This window comes from Haliotis asinina, chromosome 3, assembly GCF_037392515.1.
Source record: "Haliotis asinina isolate JCU_RB_2024 chromosome 3, JCU_Hal_asi_v2, whole genome shotgun sequence".
Classification (NCBI taxonomy): Eukaryota; Metazoa; Mollusca; class Gastropoda; order Lepetellida; family Haliotidae; genus Haliotis; species Haliotis asinina.
In genome coordinates, this window is record NC_090282.1 from 4,494,722 (window position 1) to 4,512,646 (window position 17,925).

At 42.3% G+C, this 17,925-nt stretch overlaps 1 protein-coding gene across 2 annotated transcripts in view; it reads right to left on the reverse strand.

Moving 5' to 3' along the window:
- LOC137277327 (alpha-2-macroglobulin-like protein 1) overlaps nucleotides 1-17,925 on the reverse strand; it is a 63,124-nt gene that overhangs the window by 16,686 nt on the left and 28,513 nt on the right. The window contains exons 5-24 of one of the 2 annotated variants that reach the window (XM_067809011.1): nucleotides 17,689-17,758; nucleotides 17,376-17,489; nucleotides 16,731-16,815; nucleotides 14,930-15,029; nucleotides 13,633-13,750; nucleotides 13,215-13,330; nucleotides 12,504-12,680; nucleotides 11,697-11,915; nucleotides 10,481-10,751; nucleotides 7,037-7,278; nucleotides 5,828-5,977; nucleotides 5,076-5,166; nucleotides 4,826-4,905; nucleotides 4,323-4,404; nucleotides 3,664-3,808; nucleotides 3,099-3,327; nucleotides 2,585-2,734; nucleotides 2,148-2,243; nucleotides 1,986-2,037; nucleotides 1,701-1,787 (exon numbers count right to left, since the gene is read on the reverse strand). In XM_067809011.1, the coding sequence (XP_067665112.1) occupies nucleotides 1,701-1,787; nucleotides 1,986-2,037; nucleotides 2,148-2,243; nucleotides 2,585-2,734; nucleotides 3,099-3,327; nucleotides 3,664-3,808; nucleotides 4,323-4,404; nucleotides 4,826-4,905; nucleotides 5,076-5,166; nucleotides 5,828-5,977; nucleotides 7,037-7,278; nucleotides 10,481-10,751; nucleotides 11,697-11,915; nucleotides 12,504-12,680; nucleotides 13,215-13,330; nucleotides 13,633-13,750; nucleotides 14,930-15,029; nucleotides 16,731-16,815; nucleotides 17,376-17,489; nucleotides 17,689-17,758 (2,674 nt within the window). Of the gene's footprint in view, nucleotides 1-1,700; nucleotides 1,788-1,985; nucleotides 2,038-2,147; nucleotides 2,244-2,584; nucleotides 2,735-3,098; nucleotides 3,328-3,663; nucleotides 3,812-4,322; nucleotides 4,405-4,825; nucleotides 4,906-5,075; nucleotides 5,167-5,827; nucleotides 5,978-7,036; nucleotides 7,279-10,480; nucleotides 10,752-11,696; nucleotides 11,916-12,503; nucleotides 12,681-13,214; nucleotides 13,331-13,632; nucleotides 13,751-14,929; nucleotides 15,030-16,730; nucleotides 16,816-17,375; nucleotides 17,490-17,688; nucleotides 17,759-17,925 lie in introns of both variants that reach the window. The other variant, XM_067809010.1, reaches the window with a different exon arrangement.

The following is a 17,925-nucleotide window of genomic DNA, read 5'->3' on the forward strand; positions in this document are numbered from 1 at the left end:
CCTGTTCAACAAGATTCAATACTTTGAAGAACTCGTTCTAGCATATCTGGCTAAAGGCTGCAGATGTGGCTCTGCACTTTTAAACTGATTCAGGGATTATTTAAGGCCCAGCAGTGTTTTGTTAATGTTTGCCTTTTTGTCTAATCCGGTTTTCAAATAAACAGTATATTTTAACGAGAGGGTTTTTCCTGCTTATGTGCAAACCTGTAGCTATTAATGACGAGTTCCAGGGAAAGTTTCATTTACATGAAGTTGAACCAAATGATAAGGAAAGCTTCGAGGTAAAGAAACAAGAGTCATCAGAAGATGACATATCCCCCCAGCCCCCACATATTTGAAAGGACAAATCATCTGAGAGTTACTCATTGTATTTTTAGACTAAGTTTGAATTGTTTCCATGGAATTCATGAAAATTCTAAAGGCCATATATCTGTAATCAGAAACAGTCACTATTTCAAGATCTGTCTCGTATATCTGCCAAGATCTTTTGAAAGATATGAAATGGTTTTCGAATTGTGCTCCGGAAACGATGTCAGCAACGTGTTCGTGGAACCGAGAAAATAATACATCACAAAAACCTGTAACTACCAAAAGGCACCACTTTGGGGTCTGCCACACATATCTACCTAGTTTTACTGACAGATATTAAGATGGTTTTGAGTTCTGCTCCGGAAACGGAACACACCTCTCACTTTTGAGAGTAAGTCCGAAACGTTTCCATGGAAACCGCGAAAATAATAAATCACAAAACTCTGTAAATACCAAAAGGCACCACTTTAGGTTCTGATTGATATATCTACCAAGTTTTGCAGAAACGTATTGAACAGTTTATGAGTTCTGCTCCGGAAACGAAGCCCATCCCTCCATTTTGAGACTAAGTCCGAAACATTTCCATAGAAACGGAGAAAATAATAAATCAGAAAAAACATGTTAATAGCAAAAGGCACCACTTTGGGGTCTGCCACACATATCTGCTAAGAAACACTGACAGATATTAAGAAGTTTTTGAGTTCTGCTCCGGAAACGGAACACACCTCTCACTTTTGAGAGTAAGTACGAAACGCTTCCAAGGAAACTGAGAAACAAAGAAATCACAAAAACCTGTAAGTAGCAAAAGGCACCACTTTAGGTTCTGATTGATATATCTACCAAGTTTTGCAGAAACATATTGAACGGTTTTAGAGTTCTGATCCGGAAACGAAGCCCACCCCACCATAAGACTAACACTAAAATGTTCCATGGAAAAACAAAACAAATATAAATGCCAAAAATCTGTAAGTAGCAAAAAGCATAACCATAGGCTGAGATTACTATTTCTATCAAGTTTGTTCTAAAAATATTGAACGGTTTCTGAGTTATGCTCCGGAAACAAAATGATGACGGACGGACTGACGGAAAGACGAGGCGTCGACTATATCCCCGCGCATTACAAGACGGGGGACAAAAAGACACATTGCTCATAAGATCCGTAAGGACTCCAAATATATACGAAGCCAATTTTCTCTTGTCTCACATTCAGCTTACAAGACATGACGTTCAAAACGGTGTTACATCCAATTCAGCCCTTTCTGTCCAGCATAACGTTTGTACAGGAGGGTTTGGTGTCCCTGTCTGTTGCTGATGGTATATGGTTAAACCATGCTCACCCACTAGAGGTGAACTGATCAGACCAGTCTTCTACTGTACGAAGGCGCACCTACCAATGACAGATATATGGCCTCTGGCGGAGTCCCTCACGATGTCATCAGGCAGAGGTAGTTCCACCACTTGCCTCGTCACTTCAGAATCTACAAGCACGAACGACATGACATGCAGGTACATGTCTACAGCTACTTTGATGCAAAGAATAAAATTCTTGTACTGTTACTTTTAGAAAATACATTACATTGGTTACAATTGTGATGTATTAATATATCATTGTACTACTTCATATAAACATTATTGATGTCTGCTTTGGAAAGATTGAGGACAGGACAGAATGTAACCTTTAGGACAGATGTAGACGCTCTTGGTGTACTCCTGTGTCACTCCCTCCACCTGTGAATGAAAGGATTTACCTGAGATATCAACAGATAAAGTCTTCAGCAAGACAGTCATATAAAGATTTATCAAATAATATTTTATGTTCACTACGTTTCACTTCTCGCCTTGACAAACAACTCTCTCTTGACAGCATCAGACAGGCCCATGTATTCCATGTCGGGCTCGATGTTGTTGTCGCATATCCCAGGGACTATCTCCGCCTGAAACAATGGATGTTTCACATCATAACACTCTGGTGCACCTATACCAATGGAATGATTAGATCTGTAATGTTAAAAAACTATTTTATGAGACCTAATGATATCTAAATATGAACGCAGATGTAATTGTTGAAAATACGCATTTTTCGAAAAGGGTCTATTCATTCTAATTAGATGCTTAAACCTAGCATTCTGTTACCAGGGTAAAATATTGTCAACTATCTAGGTATAGAATCAAAACCTTCAAGTGGTTTATCGTATCTGACGATGGATGTCTGCCTATCCCCCATGCAAGCAGGTCTCTCCCTTTGTAGGCAGTGCGTCTGGCATTTGTCCCTTACCTTAGCAACAATTGGGAGTTTTCCAACTTCCTTCGCAGCAATGTAGTAGCTATGTGTCTTACTCTTGCCACCACAGAGACAGAATGGAAGCTTCAGGTGGTCCCGTACCGTCAAAGTGATGTCATCGCCCGTCTCTACAGTCACCTGCATCTACAACAGGATCAACACATACAACATCAACCGGCAGTTATATTCGGTTGCAGTGACGTTTATTCAGGTATTCAGGATTGGACGAGTATGTGTTGGCAGACAGAGCAACTGCCATTACAATATACCTACATACATATTTTTCTCAAGATAGTCAACCATTTCAATATACCTACATACAGACGTTTCTCAAGGCAGTCAACATTACAATACTTACGAACAGACATTTCTCATGGTAGTCAGCCATGAGGATACGTATGTACAGACATTTTCTCGAATTAGTCAACCATGACAACACCCACATGTATACATTTCTCAAGATAGTCAGCCATCACAATACCTACATGCAAACATTCGCAATACGTACATGCAGACATTTCTCAAGGTAGTTGAAGACAGTGACGTGCAGCGGAAGTCGTTCCCCTCTCACGGCAGCATATGGGAGATGAATACTCAAGAAGAACGGCTGGAATGTTGTCAGTGACGTCAGTGGAGACACCCCTACACCCGCGGACTGGCTGGTACAAATGGTGTTGCCGACCCAGCGGGTGATAGTGTGAGGGGTAGTCCTCCTCAGTTCCAGCTCTCCTTCGTCACTGCAACACACCACAACTACAGCAGCCGTGCAAAGATACACACAAGTCAAAGTGTTGCAATGAAGTCCATCTAAATTCAGGTGGACTGTACAGGAGGCGGAGATGTCTATAGACCAAGACAAAGTGTACCGACTAAGTATATGATTTTACAAGCACGAAGCAGCCGACATATGGAGGCGGAAATATATGTCTGAATATTCTGACTACATCACATTCATGATCCCAGATTTTCCCTTGGTATGTTTCTTTGGGGCTTCCTGCAACCCCAAGGTCACCCGCTGTGATATAACTGAAAACACAAGTCGTTGTCATATAGACTATATTTGTGCAACATACCCCACTTGTTCCAGGTCCCACAACCAGGTCTCGGGGAAGTAGCTTCGAAGAACGGAACCAGAAGGTTTCTTTTTCTGTGTCTCGCTGAGTGGGATACCCCGTGGCAGTTCAGTTTGTATTGAAATTGGTCCTGGCAGACCCACACCTTCTGAACACACACAACAGTCAGGTATGGAGGTACAGATATAGAGGGACGGGTATGTATACAATAAGGCTTCTTCACAAACAACCATACTTGCATGATATATGAATAAGGCTTCACTATTAACAGGGTGGATCGTACACCCAAAGGCGACGGGATGTTCTGTGCATGCTGTATGAGGCAAATTCCTCACTTGAACCGGACCCATGGCTTTTACACTGCAGCGTGTACTTAGGTTCAGGTCTATGTTGAACAACGTTCCCCGCATCACAACATATCTGCAGATACAGTTATATAGTGTGTCTCGCATTCAAACGTCTACAACTTTCGTACTATGGGTATATCGCCAAAGTGTAAACATTACTAACGTCTTAAATGAAAGAATAGAGAATGTTAGTATAGATCTATGCAAAATATTTTCACAAAAAACACAGGAAGGAAAGAAAATAAATGACGTCAATTGAACATAAAAATCAGTAATTACTCCTCCATGACACGGGTCTGGGACAATCTTTACCTCCGTCGTAGTACACCGGATACTCCTTGGAGCAAGGCCGCGTCTCCAGCACCATGTTCGTAGCGACCGCCATCCCCATTTGCTGCAATAGTCAGTAATTATGGCTAATTGACAGAAATGACACACTGTACTCATGAGTTGACAGCAAACAATTAATTGATTCGCCTCTCACTGCCTAGAATTACGATAACCAAATTGATGACTACTGAATGTAGACAGGCGCAACATAGATATTCCCATTAGATACTCATTCCTGACAGATATGTTTTCTTTGGAGTTTTGTGAAACCTTACCGAAACACCAATTATAAGTTTCCTTACACCAAAGTAACCACCATCCATCAAGTTAGTGAACGTGTCAAAGTTACATGTTGGTGAGCACACGAGACGATCCTAAGTCCCCTGTGGAAGCAAATTATATGTAACAAACATATATCTGCCGACATGGCTTGACGTTTTCCTTGTCATGGAGGGAAATGTACAAAAACTATGTGCAATGCTCACCCTGAAAGCTTCGACTGCGTCTACGTATCGGGATGCGTAATGCCACCATCCCATTTCGTGTTCCGGGGTGCGTTCTTCATCTGCAATCATAGGATATTGTCATGTACGTTATACGACCACATACAGGTTACCCGTGCATCACTGTTATAATCACTGAGAAGAACCACAGCACCACCGTACTTGCACTTTGCGGTTAGAGATCCTTAACGAAACATCCTAAGACGTAACGACTTCCTCTGCATGTACATACCGTTCACCTTCCGCTCACAGTATTCTCTGTCAAGCCTGTAGTAGTGGTGGTGATCCCCACTTCCTCCATATTTCCGTAGTATATCGAACATCTGAAGAGGAAAACTACGTCTCAGAATGTTTCTTGGTTCACTCTACATTCAAGAATGTTCCCAGTGCATGCTCACATAGCTGCAGCTAGTAAAGTCTGGACCTGACAAAACGTGGTTAATTCTGTGAGCATGTCATACCTGGTCGAGGCACGACAGTACGTCACTGACCACCTTGCTAAATCAGCCTGAACATCCCTGAATATACACCATTCCGAGGACCAAAACATATCGCACCTGTGGTCAGACAAATTTCATATCTAAAAGCGTTTGATCTAATTCATTTCGTTAGTAATACTGCACATTGCTGGATTACGGTTGAATGTTACGTAAAAGTAAAGATCAACATATAACAATGTTGTGTAACTCCCGATAAATATTATCATAAATGTCCTGCCTAGATGAACTCTTGGGTTTAAATTTCACGTGGGCTTCAAACACATTTCATTTGTTGCAGTTTCTATTCAACCAGATATATGCCATGCTACGGAACCGTCACTGTACATATGGTATACGGGAGGGCAATGACATGAATGTGCTGAAAACAGGATTTTTACCCCTTTTTAAATATATAAAGTTTGCACAGTATGTGCATTTGTCAACACAAGCCCTTCTCTGGAATACACAGGAAGGTTTGTCCAGGAGTGAATGAGTGAGTGATTACCGTATCAGGCGTCAACTGGTGGTCTCCGCCGAGTATATTGATACTTTTGTCAATCACTCCGACCGAACAGAGGGATCCGGGTGTTGCTTGAAGACGAAGAGTTGCCTCCATACCGGGTATGACTTTCTTTTCCAAGAACTCTAGATTCACCTACAATGAGATACGTACGTATGCCAATGATATTTGACACATCTGAAAATACTGAAGTAGTGCATCTTTCTATTAGTAACTATGTGGCGGACATTCGGGGTACGGTGACATGGGCATCATGAGTAATGAAGAAACAGCAGCACAGATCCACAGCAATACCCAAAAACACATAGAACATCACACGTGTACGCGAACAGAATCTGATTCCGCCCTAAAGTCAAAGATGGGACGGCGTCCAGGGTTGAAAACAGTAGAATCTGGTTTATCTGGAGATGTGCAATCAAATACAGTTTGTATGTACTGACAGAGTGATCGAGGTGGTAGAGATACACGTGTATCGGAGATAACGTCAAACGATCAAAGTGGCAGGCACCGGCGTGTTGGCCATGAAAACCAATAATTGACAGCGTAAGTAACTGCTCTCCCCTTATATCAAGGGTTTCTTCTTGGGACCATTTCTACCGAAAGGACACCCCAAACGTATAAAGTAGAGGAACACCTGAACGTCAGTATTAAAGAGGTGGGAGAAAACCATCCATTCAACACCATCAGGGCGGTCAAGACTGAGGTGAATCCCGGCTGACCCCTGGCGTCCAGATCACGGGTACTGACAGACAAACAGCTCCCGTGCTGGTGTGGACGTCACGCACACAATCGATAGTGTAAGCTTGTGGTTGAATGAACACACCCATCTATCGAGAGATTGAACTTAATCTTGATCACATGTAAATGAGTACCTACGAAATTGAAAAGATTGCAAATCAGACGAAGCCTGCATGCAGTCCCTGTTTTTCGTTGTTGACTGTTATTACATGAAGTGGTTGGGATGAGGACTATCTACTTCATCAGCTTGCCTGTAGCCAGTCGGTTAGCAAGCCATTTGTTCGTGTAAGCTCGATACGTTGCAAAGCTTTATATTTAGATAGTACTGAGGGCTTGTCAAATTTTCACAGCAAAAACCACTAGTCAGGCTTTTATTCAGAATGGTAACTACGCCCCTGAGTTCAAACGGAAGCAATGTTCTTGTATTCAGCAATGCAAGCTTCCAGACCAGTTCACCTTGTTCTTAAAGCACGCTTCCACTTTGAAATTGATGCTGTCGGCCACGGTCTCTCCGTCATCCCGAACATAGTAGACTAGCAGACTAGCCTCTGGGGACATCTCTTCCGTTACCGGCACCCGTATAGTGAAGTGGGACACGTGTTGGGACGGGGGAGCAAGAGGAGGCCCGGTCGGCGAAGGGGGTTGTTCATCACCTCCCTCAACACCGTCAGACACATCATTACCAACCATCTCTGCAGCTGAAGCAAAAACAGTTTCGTCAGAAGATCATTTAATAGCATTAACATAACATCACATTTCATGTGAATGAAAATGGCAATACTGGTTAAATAGGTTGTGTATCATATCATGTGGTTTACAAGTATGTGCTGTGTGACGATGGGCTAAAAGAAACATATGACAAGGTCGGTTTATTGCAAAATGTTTCTGACAATAGGACATGTCAGGTAAAATATAAAGCATAAAACTAAAAAATCGTACTGTGGGAGTTACCTCCCTTCCTGCGTGTCTCTACAAACTGCATCCTAGCGCCTGGTACCATCATCACTCTCTCGGATTCCTCGCTGTCAACAGGGTGACGAAATTTGCTCTTTAGCCCTAAATGTTGAGACATTCGTGTTTGGGGGATTCCATCATCGTGTATTAGTATATTATAAAGGTTTCTCACTGTCTTGATACACATTGCGTTTCAGGATTTAAAACAGAGAAGCAACACGAGCTGTATTAACAAATCATATGAAATGGAACAGACTGAGAAACAAAGAAAACTTTGACTTTCGAAGAATGTTGTGTTTAACACGTATTTCAATACCATGTCGGTTTGGATGGGCGTGGAAAACACACAGAGAAGGTTACCGAAACAGCGAGCTCCGCCAACTGGTTAACACTGCGATGAGTTTGAAGGGTGACTTTGTTTTTGATTGTTTGTTTTAGGGGTTTTTTCAGGACTCGTTTTTGGCATATGGATTTAGTAAGCTATCTGGTGAATATCCAGGCATGTCAGTAGCCACATCATCTATCTGAGACAGACAGATAGACAGACACATTTATTCAGTAAAAGGCCACAGGCCCATCATACAGTCCCGTCATTTGCACATGATGTTGAATTTAGTGCACATGCTCTTTAAAAGAAGCATTTCTAGTGCGTTCAAGTACATAGTACAGAAACATACTAAATCTTTTATAACATAGTCATTACTTGTTTTCATAACATTAATAATATTGGCATTTGGATTAAATTCAGGTGATTATATTTCTGAATATATCTTACTCTTAAATCCGAAAAGCGTTCACACTTCAGGAGTACATGAAATTCATCTTCAACAACATTTTTGTCATTCAATTTACAAAATAAACATAATCTTTCATTGTAATAAACTTTATTGTATCTTCCGGTTTCAACTGCTAAATTAAAATTACATCTAAATCTCGACAATGCAGATCTTAGATGTAAAGGAATATCAGAATTTAAATACCTTTCCACATTTAAGAGTGTCTTGAATTGGGAGTAATAAAAACATTTATTAGAGTTTTGGACTGAAGTGAACCAACATTGTTTGAGATTATCCGAAAGTCTCTGCTTAAACAAGAATATGAAGTAATCAACATTACCAATATCCTGACTGATCCATGCATAGCCAAAGCCATACTTAAATAAAATATGTCTGACACAAGTTGCCCAAGTATTTCGACCAACATCATCTAAGGACTTGAGCATCATAACGATGTTTTGGCAGCCTATTATAAGGCATCTATAATAGGCGACACCAGTATTTAATCACTTTGGTCATATAAGTAATTTGTAGAGGTAATCTGCCTCAGTCACCAACAGCCATGTTATTACAGGTAGATTTACCAACTTTCAAGAAATATTTACAAAATTTTACCTGAACAGACTCAATGATGTTACAGTAGTTAGTACCCCAAATCTCAGACCCATAACACAAAACAGGTGAAACCATACAGTCAAAAATCTTAAACATGTCTTTACAATTTAGTCTTCCCATCTTGGCTTGGAAGCCATTTATAGAAAATATTGCCTTATCAGTGAATATTCACTATGTCATGTCTTGAAGACGTAAGTCTCAGGTTTAGTCACACAAGGGAACCTTTTAACTTACCGCACCAAATGTTTTGTTCTTGTGGCGAATGAAATAATTTGAAAGAGGTCTGTTGTCATGTGGTAAGATGAACGGTGATAGAGTTTCATGTGCTTAATCTGACCTACAACCTACAGCTACCTACACTCACCTATGCCGGATGCCCGCTTTTTCCTCAACCCAAACGGTCTGAAAATAGCCGCTTGAATCGGTTCCTCGCCGTATATGTCCTCAGTTATCTGGTTTCTATTTCTATTCTCCTCATCGTATTCATCATCATAATCATCATCATCGTATTCATCATCATATTCATCATATTCATCGTAACCAAAATCTCCTATATCATCTGCCTCTGTGTTTCTGCAATTTTCCTTACAATTCCTGTGTCTCTCATTTGAGGTTTTATTTTCCATCACACCTACATCAGTTTCCACGGAACCGTTCACTCCTGCACCTCTCTCGTCAGACGGTAGATGATCATAGGGGCCGCTAGTTGTCTTTAGAGTCTTTTTGTAATCGTCATGCACAATGGTATCGTTTTCAGTTCTTTCAGACGGGTCATTTAGTATTTTCCCATCTAAACCCTGACTGGCATTATCTTGTTGACCAACTACTTTGTGTAGTGCGTCATTGCAGCTATTGTTAGTTACTTTTCCATCGTCGGTTAATAGATCGCTCCTAGTGCCATCGTCATTGTGTACGTGCTTCCCTTCTCCATGCATGTGCCCCCAGTCTTCATGCGTGTGATTCCCTGCCTCATGGGTGTAATTTCCCTCTTCTTGAGTTCCATTACCCTCACTATAGACATACTCTATGTCCCGCCCATTACTTTTCTGCTCAGAGGTAGCGTTGGTGTCAGTTACTGTGACATTAGCCTCTGCAAGTGTGTCATCCTGCCTCACACTATGTATTCCATGTGTTAATGCTTCTAACGAGTAATTCCCTACAGTACTGACATCCTCGGGCACGGTACCACCACCCTCTTCATGCACCGCATCGCCACCACCCTCTCCATGCAAAGTACTGCCACCACCCTTGTCATGCGCTGTACCACCACCCGCTTCTTCATATACGTCTCCACCACCGCGTTCATCATGCACATCCCCGCCACCACTCTCATCATGCAAGGCACTACCACCACCAGGTTCTTCATGAGAAGTCGCGCCATCACCACCCTCCACATGCGTGTCATCCCTCTCATGCTGGGAAGTCGTGTCGTTTAAGGTGTTATTGCCATTGCTGTCACCGTCTTCAAACGTGTAATTTCCCGCATGCGTTTTGTTGTCATGCTTCATCTGTTCCCCCTCCTCTTCCTCCCCATCCCTCATCTGTTCCAACTCACCGATAACAGGTGCCCGTTTCCTCCGCACCCCTAGAGGATGGCTGAGACCACCCTGTATCTCCACTGGATGTTCAACACTTTCCATTGCCTCCCCTTCATTGTGGGCGCCTTCCTCTCCGCCCTGTACCTGTCCAATCTCTGGGGGCGGGGTCGGATCAGGTAGCTTCTGAAGGCACGATGCCATGGGCACCTCCAGGAACTCCGTGGAGTCGTGCTTCAGGAAGTGGTGCACTTTGTGTCCAATATGTAGGATTCGACCACGGGACATTACCTGTGTGTTAAGGTCAGATAGGATTAGTACTCGGGTAAAGTATACAGCATTTCATGTGTCTGACAGTTATATCAGTTCCAATATCGTCCCAAAAATGTTATTACAGTCTCAGCAATGGTAATACAAAATGTCAACACAGTGACAACAATGTCAATACTGTCACAAGAATGTCAATACAGTGACAAGAATGTGAACATGGTTACAACAATGTCAGTACAGTAACAACAATGTCGATACAGTCACAGCAATGTCAACAAGGTCAGTACAGTGGCAACAATGTCAACATGGGTACAATAATATCAACATAGTCACAAGAATGTCAACAGTCACAACAATGTCACGACAATGTCAATACAGTCACAACAATGTCAACAGTCACAACAATGTCACAACAATGTCAATACAGTCACAACAATGTCAACAGTCACAACAATGTCACGACAATGTCAATACAGTCACAACAATGTCAACAGTCACAACAATGTCAACAGTCACAACAATGTCACGACAATGTCAATACAGTCACAATAATGTCCTTACATTTACAACAATGTCACAATAACGTCATTACAGATACAACAATGTCACAATAACGTCTTTACAGATACAACAATGTCAGCATAGTCACAGCTGCGATGGGTTTTGCCCAATGGGTAAAACGTTTACTCGTCACGTCTTAGACACCTGAGTCGATTCCACACGAGTACAATGTGTGAGGCCCATTTCTGATGTTCCACATGGTGAAATTACTGGAATAGACGTAAAAACCCATTCACTCACTTCACTGTCACAATGCTGTCATTATTACAATCATGTGTTAGTACCATGGCAAACAATGTCGCAATGAAGTTGAATAATATAATTATAATACGTTATAATGTCGGAACATATTCCCAATGATGTCACAACCATGTCATACTTCAACAGTAAAGCACAGTAGCTTGCCTGATAGTAGAACTTGGTGTATGTGTTGAGGGTGGTGGTGTACGGGATGGTCACTTCCAGCTCTCCCCCACACGCCACGCTGCGGCTCTGGCGAGGGATAGCGATGTAACTTTGCGATGGAGAGTACCACTGTTTCACCGTCTTGTATGCCCGAGTCATTGAGAGGGCGTTAGAGAGCCCGTTGTAGGATGACGGGTTCGCGTACAGGACTGCCTTTGCCTGAATGGAAATCAAATCATGTATTAGCCGAAGAATAGAGATGGATATTAAACTACGAAAACGGAAACACTGACAATATCATTTCGAATGCAAAACGTACTGAGTAAATATGTCATCTGCAAATTGTCAGTCTCACCTTAACCCTACATCACTGATTAGACCGACCAATCAGAGTGACGTATTTTGACAGCATATGGCAGAATTATCACTGATCTTGGTAGGCCAAGAAAGGAGACAGACAAACAAAGTGTGTTAATAATACAACAACTTAATATTTGTTGGCGAGAGCTGAAACGGCGTGGAACCTCGATTATGGTGTGTGAGTTAACGAAGACGGAAATCAAGACATTAAGTCATGCATGTGTACTGTAGTTGGTGATAACCAGGAATCATTATAGATTCGAACCGATGATCAGTGAATCCTAGCACATACAAGGGACGCAACTACGATCATCAAATTGCGGTACCTTAGATAGCCTGTCTACCATGGCCCTGGTACTTTAGGGGCAAGACTACTGGGCCAGAAGTTGCCTTAGTGGTATTGTATTCATTGTGGTATTGGTATTAGTGGTATTAAACACCCATTACATCAATGCTGAAGTCTTGTGTCTTATTGGTGATGATGTCACACACACTGAAGCGGATGATGCCGTCACTGTCGGTGGTGTAGTTGTTGGCGAGACGAATGTCGTTACGGTAGTCAACCAATGTCACTTCGATTAGCTCATCAGGTGCCGGCTTCCCGTCGGGAGTCGTAACTACAGCCTAGAGAGATAAGATGTAGTTCAGTTGTTCAAAGCTGCTGGAGATTGTGTTGTTGGGGAGCCTAATAACTGGGTTATTGAATCAGTTGCGTTGGCGCTACAGCCTCTGTCTCGGTATTCCATGTGTTTCAATGTTGTACACTGCTAGGATATAACTGATGTACCGAGGTGTTTCTAAATGTTGACAAGATCCCTACTCTTCGTGTGTGTTGTTTCTTTAGCTGTATCATTCTACTTGTGATATAGATGATAAAATTATTGATATTGTTAACAATCAGGCCAAAATGGCAATGCTGAAGTTGTTCTAATGTTTTGTTTTTCATATCTTTTGAATATTTATCTCATTTAATATTTATACAATATTCCAAGGTTATATAAATGTTGTTATCTTCGTTGTCGTCCTTAGTTTAGTGAGTGAGTTAATATTTAACGTCACATCGGCAATATTGCAGCCATATCGTGACGACGTCCTTACTGTAAGCGGTACGTATTAAATATGAAATAATTAAACAGTATTCAGCCAAACATGACTCACTCGACCATGGTATGGGAAGATTGGTTTAAAGAAACCGTTTGAGTCGTCTTGGAGCGTGATCTTGAGCGGATCATAGGTTACAGTGGGGCCGATACTCGTCTTGTTGACAACCGCAGCTGAGCAGAAAACATCGCATGGCATCAATAATGTTGAAGAAACCCACAAAATATGCTAAAACAACTTCAGCAACACAAACTGATTTCGCTGATTTTGTTTCCTACTTTCTAATGAAGAAAAGTACTTATTCCACTGTCTGTCCAACTACCCGAAAGAGTTATAAAAGAAACGAAATGTGACTGACAGATGATGTACAAAAATAGATTCTGATAATACAAAAACACAGATAATAATTTTACTTGTAGGAATATAATGCTTAATTCAGATATAGAATATTGCCAATGACATCAAGTCGACATACCGGTATTGATTTCCCGAACAGAGGCGTTGATCTGAAGCGTGGCGCCATACAAGTAGTATTTACGGTTGGCCATCTCCACCTCGCTGGTGTTGATAGAGAAATTGTAGCAGCCATCGAACTGGAGATAGATTCATCAGTTTACAACACACAACGTGCGCTACTATGAAACTAAAAGAAAGTTCCTAATGTCATGGTAATGTCAGATGAGAAGAAGTGTTGACGGTCTAGAACGAATATGACCATTGTGAACGCCAAGAGCTCAAAGACAACTTTGTAGCATTCAATATACTGGCCATATCATACTGCTACTACTTACTACTACTACTTACTGCTACTACCTACTGCTACTACCTGCTGCTACTACCTACTGCTACTACTTACTGCCACTATTTACTGCCACTACCTACTGCTACTACTTACTGCTACTACTTACTGCTACTACCTGCTGCTTCTACCTACTGCCACTACCTACTGCCACTACCTACTGCTACTACTTACTGCTACTACCTGCTGCTACTACCTACTGCCACTACCTACTGCTACTACATACTGCTTCTGCTTATACCGATACAGCGCTGACAAATATAGGCATTAAGGTGAATTGGGATTCAGAGCCAAGATTATTGAGCTTGTCTAGTGTCGTGCATGTATGAGCTTGTCTGTCTGTCTATCATTGTGTCTTCGGACAAAGTAACGATTTTAGGTATAACGCAACCCGGTATCGAACCCAGGACCGTCTGACATACACTCTATCCACAAGACCCGCAGATTAAGCTTCGAGCACGTGTCTACGTGTGTACTTCGTGGCAACCCGTCCCTCCGTGTTACATTCAGGACGTAATAAGGTTCAACTTTGTACTCAAGAATATTTCACTCATATGACAACGTGCATGCGTGTGTTTGTGTGACTGCTTGTACTAGCCCAGACTTAAGCTGATCTTCTTGCGCTAACCCACTGAGGTACTATGCCGCAGTTAAGCATGAATACCCCACTCAGATACAGTATACTGAGTCCGAGCCGACCAGTCCTTATTGTGTCCATTCATGCCAAGCGCCAGTTAGGGGCCAACAAGTACCATATTTTAACGTCTTTTGGTATGACGCGGCCGAAGATCGAACCCACAACCTTCCGCACTACGGTCGGACGCTCTAGCCACTACACCACGCAGGCGGTCTTCAGGACGTAATAACCAAATCGTAGTGTCTGTTAGGTACAGCCTACGTTCTCTGACCGCATGTCGTCATTGGTCCATTGACATGTATTTGATGAGATTCAGCTTCATCCCTGATGCCTTACCTTCACGGTTTCGATGTAACACGGCCGTTCTGACGACTCGTAGCTGGTGAGACAAACCTCTAAGCTTACATAGCCGGCCACTGGCTTGCCGTACGTGTATCTATAACAGTAGGTGATGAGTAATGATAATATTATTATTATTAGCAATGTTCCGGATAGACAGGTAGAAGCATACACCAAGCAACCAAGGTATACTACATGACAGGCGATATGTGCAGGTTAGTTGAAGGTTTGACACCATTTTTTAATTTCCACCACGGGTTTTATGTACACCACGGGGTTTGGTGGCACTGACAAACGTCACTGACAAACTCACTGAATTTAAGGCCACTTGGCATTTCTCAGTTTCTCAGTTACATCACGGGGTTTAACGCCACTTGGAACCATTTCTCGGTTACATCACAGGGTTCAACGCCGCTTAGAATAGATTGCCTGTTACATCAGCGCGTGATGACAGTAAACCCGGAAGTGAGAATACTGCTTGGCGATATCAGTGAGTTCGGAATTAGTCGTGACAAACATAGGAAGTGTAAGCTTACGTAAATCTAAAGAGTGTGAATGGTGTTATACGCTGCTTATAGGACTTTCCCCCTATGAACATCACTGCGACATGCAATAAAGTCATGACAAGACTGGCCAGCGGTTGATAGGACACGCCCCATGTAGGATATATTGCACAGACAGACTGTAGAGGACCACCCGATCCCCACTTGACTCAACACTGGCTCGATGCTTTCCTTTCAGAAAATCCGCAAGGGTTTTACTGTCGAATGCGTTTTAGCCAGCCAGCGACATTTAACAATTCAATTCTGTTTCCATGTTTCGCTGAATGCCATCTTTAGGTGTATCACACATAATTATGATTCCCCGCGGAACCTTAGCGTGTGAATTTATATTACGCTGACTGATTTCCAAGTATAATCCAGGGCTGTATGTCAGGGATCATCTTTGCTTGTCTATGACAGTGACGTTTCATGTCGGTGCAATGAAACGAGTATCACGAACACAAAATTCAGACTGCATAAGATATGGCAATAGATTTCAATGTAATCATAGTTTCAGCAGTTCGTGTTTGATACACAAAGACAACAAAGACGCAAGTCAGTTAAGATCTACACGCAACATAGGTTCCGAAGAAATGTGTTGCTACCGCTTCAGTAATGCTGCACGATACCGATGTTCTGTGTTTCTAAAGGCCGTACTCAGCAATGTTACATCTATGTGAAATAAGGTTGTAATTACCTGGAACCAGTGACCGATACTATGAGGGTATGTTGTCCGCGTAGACACCCGCAACTGTCCCTGATGACCTGCCGACCACCAAACACGTGGTTTGGCTTTGATGGCACAGTTTGTGTCTACATACATCATTACCTACAAGTTCTTATTTAGGACCTTCTTTTTCCTTCTGGGGAGTCCGATAAACGTCCGATGAATAACGTTTTAGAACATATAGATTTGAATATTCATCACGGGGTTTGTAGAAGAGTTTCGACCACGAAGAAGTGACTGACAGAATATCCAGCAACTGTGGGACTTACACAGCGGCACCAGTTCCACAAGGTATGTCACCGCGTGTCGTGTTACAGTATTAGGAACGCTTCTGTGTTAGAATATACGGATATTGCTGCAAGAGGTAGCGTTCAAACCAGACCAACGTGTTTTTCCCTTTTTGACCCGAAAGCCAAGCGAAAAGAGATCACAATGTACATTACTAGGATAAGAAACATAAAAACCTGCTTGCGTCTGTCAGTGTTGTAACAAACATTAAACTATTCGGGAGGCTCGTTACAATACATACTCGGCACAGACTTTCCCGTCAATGGAGGAGGCGTTGGACAAGAGGTAGGGTGGAGGCATGATCTGAACGTCAAACCTGGGTAGCACTGTAAGCGAAGAGAAAGGTGAGTTAGTATTGTGTGTGCGTGAGTGAGTTCTATTTAATGCCATACCACGTGTCCGGAAAGTCCGAAATGCCACAGGTGTCAGAGGTTGACAGTTCTGATAACGAGCACGGTGCCGATAAACCTAGTGACATAATCGAGAGTAGAACTGACACTGACTGGCCAAACATCTCTCCACAGCCAATTCCTGCAGCCATCGGCAACCCTCTCGTCTATTTCAAATTCAAGGCCGCCAGACTGAAATATAATCGGGTCTAACATGGGATTCAATAGTTTAATGGCCTCAGACCAAGGGATATAATCGGGTGGAACACGGAATTCAATATTTTGAGGGCGTCAAACTCCAGGACAGAACATGGGATTCAATAGTTCAAGGCCGTCAGACCAACGGACATGATCAGGTGGACATTCGGACCATAACACGCTTGGACGCAGCAAGATCACAGGCCAGCGAAAAACATTTGACAACAAACTTTATGCAGACATTCACTGTCAACCTCGAGGGATTTAAACGTTCAACCCAGGAATGAGTATACCCTTACCGTACTCTTGCACCTTGAAGGGTTGTGATGTTGTCTCTCCGTCAATGGTCACCTCAATAATCCAGTCTCCTAACGTGGGCTCTGCTGGCATGGGGTACTTGAAACTGGTCACTCCTACAAACACGGGCAGCACAATTAGGCCAGTATATATACTGACCATGCGATTTCCATCCGCCATGATTGTAATCATGTTGTTTCATCGCGTAATATAAATCCACCGAGAGCAAGAAAGAGTGAAAGAGAGAGAGAGGTAAGGGGAGCGAGAGTGTGCACATGAAAACACAATTAGTGCAAGCAGACATGAGTTACTGACCTTGACATTGAACATTCAGCCATTGTTTGACTCTTATGTCGTTTGGAGTCTTAATGAAGATGCTCTGAATCTAAACAGAAAAAAAAAACAATTTTCATTTTATCAATTCATACCCGAATAAGATATTGCCGGCAATGTTATTTGTTAGGATACAATAATTACGAAAATAGTATCGTAGTTGACAATACAGTCATCTCATGGACTTGAAGTGAGACCTTCATGTCCTGCACAACACCA